This window comes from Habropoda laboriosa, unplaced genomic scaffold (assembly GCF_001263275.1).
Source record: "Habropoda laboriosa isolate 0110345459 unplaced genomic scaffold, ASM126327v1 scaffold40, whole genome shotgun sequence".
Lineage (NCBI taxonomy): Eukaryota > Metazoa > Arthropoda > Insecta > Hymenoptera > Apidae > Habropoda > Habropoda laboriosa.
The window spans coordinates 3,199,772-3,206,567 of record NW_017100231.1 but is presented as its reverse complement, the minus strand read 5'-3'; the positions used below and the strand labels follow the sequence as shown (position 1 = coordinate 3,206,567).

Sequence of the window (6,796 nt, the reverse complement as noted above, 5' to 3'; positions counted from 1 at the left end):
AAAATTATAACAGAGGAATTTGCAATAATTCCCTCCAAAAAATTCAAGAAAATTTTCAGAAAATTGAGAAATTTTTTATTCCCAACTGATACACAAAGAATATGCACATTAATCATTTGCAACTCTCGCAAAATCGTCCTACCTTTTTACTATCCTTCTGCTCCTGCACGTACTCGTGAGTGATTGGCTCTGATTGGAGATCCGGCAGGGAATGACTGATACGTATAGCATTCTGCTGCGATAAGTCGCTCTCGGCGTCCTCCTCCTTCATATTCCGCCTAACTCTCATTAACCATCGCCAAGTTGAGGAACATTGGAAGCTCACAGCGGCCAGCAATAACAGAGCCATCAACGCTACTCCGGATCCAACCAGCAGCTGATAAGGAAACGTTTCCTTCCATTCTTCTGCGAACAAATTCACAGAACGTTACGGAACTATCCTCGAATAAAAATTAACTCGGTTTTCCCTCCTCGCGGATACGAGAATCGCGAAAATTAACCCTTTCAGCACAAGAAGACCGCGTATCGTGTCGAGATACTAATTATATGTGCGACGTATAACTAAATAGGTCGCTATTTTAATTTTTCCTTTTTTTAACCAAAGCATATTCAAATTATATTTGATGTAGAAAAATGTACTAATTTTTTTGGGCTAAATCATGCCAAAATTATGTTCCTCTTAAATACACATTTATAGAAGTTCACGCTCGTGCTATTTTCGTTGCTTAAAAGTACCCGAGTTTATTGGTTACGTTCCGAGGGTTATGTGAACGTATGTACATACACTGTGTCCCACGCAACAGAGCTATATTTTCAAAAGTATTGGAGACGGAAATAAATTTCGTAAAATAAAATTAAACTGTGTTACATGTACACAGAAATGCATAAAATTCATTTAACACATTTTACACATTAAAATTCATTTAATTTCACCTTCCAACCGTTCAGTTTGCGCGAGACACCCGCTACACGAGTCCAACCTCCTCGAAGTGTGAAAACGCGATGCTCGTGCTTAGGGAAGGTCGACGAAGGTCCCAAGGAAACAGGAAAAAAGTTTATATAAATTAATCAACCCTTTCGTCGTTCGAGTTTCAAATTAGCTGCTAATTATGTTAGAGAAGAAACGGCGGGGAAATGTATGTGTACAGTCGAGCAACGGGGTAGAGAAATTTTAATCAAGGGAAGGGAACGTCTTTTCGCCGACGGATTAGGGAGGCACGGCAGGAACGAACGGAAATTAGTATGCTACTCGAATCGAACAAGCTGCTATGGTTGGTGGTGATCGATACCAGAAGATAAACACCATCCAGACCTCCCTAATTACGCAAGTTCGCGCGAGTTCTATGGCTCGCTCGTAGCCTCCGCGAGATTGAAACTTCCCACCTGGATTTGAATAATGCTGATTTACCTGAAACGACGACAATGCTTCCTCTGTGAATGCGAATTTTTACTAATCGTTCTCTGTTTATACTTCGTTCGATATTTCGCAGAATAGGATAATATTTGGTTCGGGAAAATTCGCGTGAACTTTCGAGTGAACAAGTAAATTGTAATTTATTTAAAAAGTAAATTGCAATTTATTCGTTTTAGAAAATGTAAACAGTTTTTTTCTGGAATTTGAAAATTATGTTTTGCTAAGAAGTTTGTGTTTTTTTAGGATGGAAATTTCTATCTCTAAAGTTTGCAAACCATTCCAAAGGAAGGAATAACTTGGGAATAATAGAGGAATTTTTTGGTGGTCAACGCTGTAAGATAAATACATGATGAATCGGTGAAGCTGTTGTTTTAATTCCGGTTAATATTGTTCTGATGGGGAAAGTGGTCAAATAGAGCGGAATAAAATAGGAATTTTCTCCATTTTACTTAATTCACGGTCACATTGTAGTATTTTACTTGGTAATTTATACGTTGTACGTTTAAATTCAATTTTGTATTATCAAGATGTCCGAATCAAGATTTTCAGCGAAGAAAAATTCCAGAAATTCCATTCGTCGTCTAAATAAAACGTGCTTTCTCGAAACACACAACGGTACACATCAGTCTCCTCGAAGAGCAAGCAAAAATCTCTGCGAACGTCTGCACAAAGGCAAATTCCACAAATTCTGCAAGTTCCATTCATCATCTAGACAAAATTTAACATCCTTCTCTTACTTAGACAAAGACAAACTTTGATCCGAAGAAGTGGGACACCCGGTACGTCGGTCTTCTCGGAAAGCAAGCAAAAATCTGCGCAAAGGCAAATTCCACAAATTCTACAAGTTCCGTTGATCATCTAGACAAACTGTAACATCCTGCTCTTACTTATCAAACTTTGATCCGAAAAAACTGGGACACCCGGTACGTCAGTGTTCTCGAAAAGCAAGCAAAAATCTGCGCAAAGACAAATTCTGCAAGTTCCATTCATCATCTACACAAAACGTACCATCTTCTTCTTACTTATTCAAAGACAAAGTTTAATCCGAAAAAACTGGGACACCCGGTACGTCAGTGTTCTCGAAAAGCAAGGAAAAATCTCCGCGAAAATCTGCGTAAAGACAAATCCTGCAAATTTCGTTCGTTGTCCAAACAAAACGTAACATCCTACTTATCCAGACAAAGTTTGGTCCGAAAAAACTGGGACATCCGGTACGTCAAACTTCTCTAAAAGCAAGGAAAAATCTCTACGAACGTATCATAACCTAACAGAACATCTGCATATCCCGTTTCCCCCTTTAACAAGCCTGTTTACCTACATCTTGAGCCAAACGAAAAACATAGAAAGAATCGGAGAATGTTTATTGTCCGTGCCTTTTAAGCACACAATACGTCGGTAGAGATGAGTCATTTTCTCCGTGGCGCAACGTCGGTGCTCGATGTCCGACAGGTAAAAATCACGAAGGATTTGCGCAACGGCCGCTGCCGCCGCCGCGAGAGGAGGAGGACGATGCAAATGAAGAATAACGCTTCGTGTAAAGTACACACGCACGCCTTCGTGATTAATGCTGTATGCAGCGGCAGCCCACGACGAGAAAGGTAAGGCCGTGGATGGATCTTCCTCGGCGGGGAGAACACAATAAGAACAGAAAGCGTTTTGTCTCGCCCGCCATTATTAAACCCCGTCTTCAACACTCCGGTAATAACGACAGGAACTCCACGGTACCAGCTGGATCGCGCAATAATACACAGACCACTTGGAATAATGCAAATAAGGCGGGTTTCCAACGGACAGGTTGGTTCATTAGGTGTTTGCGTGTCTTTGTCGTTTCGACGAACAATCATTTCTCACAGCGAGAGACGCCTTTGCGATTTGTACGCGATTTTTAGGTTAAGCTGTGGCGCATCTTCTGCGGTTTGTGACAACTGTTTGGAAGGTGTGATTCGTGGAAATTGAGGGATTCGTGTGGTCGGTGGACTGTTTCTTAATGGGTGATGTCGTACTGCTTGTTACACAGGGTGGGACACGTGAAAGAGGACAGTTAAGTATTTTCTCTAGCTATGGTGGATGAGAAAATTTTGGCGCGTAATTTAAATGATTCAAAGGGTGAACTGGAGACTTTTAAGGATTAAGGATGGCCGTAGCTATTATTAGATACAGTATCGTTAAAAAAAGTAACGAGAATTTTTCCCACGAAAATCCACATTCAGTCTTAAAATTTTTCAATATTAAATTCATTACACTTTGCATTATTAAGTGATTAAATTAATTTTTTTAAATTCATTTTCAGTTGATAAAGTAACTTTTCACTTTTACCGCACTATTTTTCGTTCCTTTTCTGCATTTGTCTTTGCCTTTCTCTTCCAATAAATCCGAACTTTGATTACACCCAGCTACTGTCAATATTGGAGCGACAAACGCGGCCTCATCGATGATTATTGTTCTCCTGAATTCTCACGCAAACAGTTTCTCCGCCATAATCTATTTACACAGGATATATTCTGTTTAGTCGCTACCACGATAGATGACATTTGCTCGAATTGTACGTGTCACCATTGTGCGTCCATTATCGACCGTATCAGTCGTGATCGATACTGAAATCTCAACAATGCTCCTAATACTACGTTGTCTATCGATCATTTGCTCCGAAGAAATCTTTGCGTTAAAAAAAAAAAAAAAAATTCGACCGAGACACTTTTATTTCTAATCAGACTATAGAAAGGCTACATTTCTTTCTAACCAGACTATAGAATTTCTATCTCTTCCAGTAATGGTCCTATTTTGTTCTTAATTTCTTAGATGAGAATGCAACACGAAGCAATTCCTTGTGTTCATCTGAAGGTTGGAAAATTTGTTAAAGAAACAGAAACGTGACGGAACTAATAAGAAAGTTCGCTTAACCGGCTGATAAAAGGATTTCCTTAATCGAAGAGCAACACGCGAAGATTTCAGAAGATTAGAAAAACCTGACTTCTGCGATCGACGGAGGGGCTGAAAAGAGATTGAGCGAATTAAAACGACACCACCAACTCGATATTCGAACCTGATTCCTCGTGTTTGCCGCTCGTGTGTGTCCGTCCGTAACGATATAGCCTGGTTCGATATATTCGCTACACGTGAACGAGACGCAACGTCGAACGACGCTTGTAAAAATTGCAGAGAAACGGAAACGCGAGTGATCAGATTCGAGTTCGTCTTTTCCTTTACTCGATGTGAAACGTCCGTTCTAATTAGTCTTGTTAGTTGGACTATAGGCTTGTTAGTTTCTTTGTTCGAGAGATTCGTCATCGAACGGGGAACCTGATCGGCGCAAATTCCACCAATCACGTGTAAAGATTGAAAATCAGTGAAGAAATGTTTTAATGCTCGACTGATTTGTACTTTTTAAGCAATTTATGGAGATCGTAGAACGACCGATAGAGCGAATTTTATCGATAAAACGACCGAACAGGCGTGTACAGTCGATTTTATCGTTTGTCGAGTGGTCGTTTTGACCTAGTTCAATTACGTAGATGATCGACTTTTCAGCTTAGGTGTGCAAAGGGATGTTTGACCAGCATGATAAACGTGAATCGTGCGATCTTGAAATTTGGGAGAAGCACGGAAAGCTACTGTATAGGTGAATTCCGCGTCTGAAAAGCGCGGTGGGTGCGAGAGGGATAAAGGGAGTGGTTGATCGATCGACTAAACCACGTTTCGAGTCCTGAATTTATAGGATAGCTAACGTTCGTTTCAACGTAATTTCTTTTGCAGAAATATCGAAATCTTTGCAAACCTAATTTCAGAAATTTATAAATATTATTCAGATAAGTTTATTGCGTAAAATGATTCCAGTTGGAATTTGCAATATTATAATGCAAATGTAGGAATCTTAACGAACGTTTAATTAAATCTTTCACTTATGTCGAAAGATAAATTTGAAAGAAACAGATCCCACGTCTAAGCAATGAACTACATATCAGGTTTACAGTAGCGAGTTAAGTAGCACGTAACACTTGCGAAACACAGGCTGTTCCATTTAAATAAACAATCCTTTAAGCATGTCGCTCGATATACCTAAAAATAACCATCGCCTACACTATCTAATAATATTACGATTAACGCGAACAACCATGTTGCCCTACACATTTATAATAACTGTAAATTTATGTGTCACTGAATGTATAAATATATGTGTATGTAGATTCGATAGGTCGATTATCAATCAGACACTATGAATACTCCAACAAGGATTCCCTTCTACGTCCTTAAACATGATACAAGTAGAACAAGGTATGTTGCTTCAGACAAATTGGAATGTTCTCTACTATACTCCTATATTTCTTCCTGAAGAACGAATGACACTTCAATTTTCTTCAATGCGCAGTGCAATCTCGAATGTTGGAGTATTGAAAAATCGTAGTATCAAAATATCGATATATCGAAGTATCGAATATCAATATATCGAAGTATCGAATATCAATATATCGAAGTATCGAAATATCGATATATCGAAGTATCAAAATATCAATATATCGAAGTATCGAAATATCCAGGTATCGAAGTATCGATATATCGAAATAACGAAGTATCGATATATCTAAATAACGAAGTATCGATGTATCGAAGTATCGAAATATCGAAGAATCGATATATCAAAATATCGAAGTATCGATGTATCAAAGTATCGAAGCATCGAAATACTGAAATATTGAACGATCCCATAATGCGAAAATTCACACGGGCGTTCAGCCACTTTAAATATTCGAATAACCAGTCTTTTATACTGCCAATCTTTCATACTATACCATTTTCCCCAAGTTTCCCCGTGCATAAGTACCTTCCTACTCCCTTTCGTATCCCCTCTCGATCGTTACGGCGTTGCACATAAAACAAGTAACTTTTCTCGAAGTCTCGTCATTTTTATCGTCGAGCCGCGCAAAGCAACGCAGCCGATGATCGCGTGACGCCGCCGCCGCCGGTGGTAACGTTGGAGAAGGTTCAGGCGTAAACTGAATTTACGACTCACTCGTTCGAGTCGCGGACGCAACGCCCACGCCGGTGCACGCTTAAGTGATTGATGGAAACCGGCGAATTACGTTCTCGTCGGTATTACTCGGCCGCCTCTTTAATATTCGTTTGCCACCGAACAACATGGTCCACCTTGCATTTTTCAACAATCGTAAAGCAACCTTACCCTATATACACCCTATCGATGTACAGTCGGTGGAAGAAATATAGCGAGATCGTAAAATCGGTTAGTACCAAAGTACTTACGTACAATCTGAGCACCGAAACGACACTTTCGAGGGACATAAGATGTTCGAACCTCGTTCAAAGCCATTCGACGTCAACTTGGAATTGCTCCTTTCGGTGCAATATATTTAAAGAAATTGTCTGCGT

The 6,796-nt window shown here is 39.6% G+C and overlaps 1 protein-coding gene across 1 annotated transcript in view; it reads right to left on the bottom strand.

Moving 5' to 3' along the window:
• The window catches only part of LOC108571578 (synaptotagmin-10-like), a 69,352-nt gene that overhangs the window by 9,053 nt on the left and 53,503 nt on the right, over window positions 1-6,796 (bottom strand). The window contains exon 2 of the mRNA XM_017933649.1: window positions 143-405. Within this exon, the coding sequence (XP_017789138.1) occupies window positions 143-405 (263 nt within the window). The remainder of the gene's footprint in view (window positions 1-142; window positions 406-6,796) is intronic.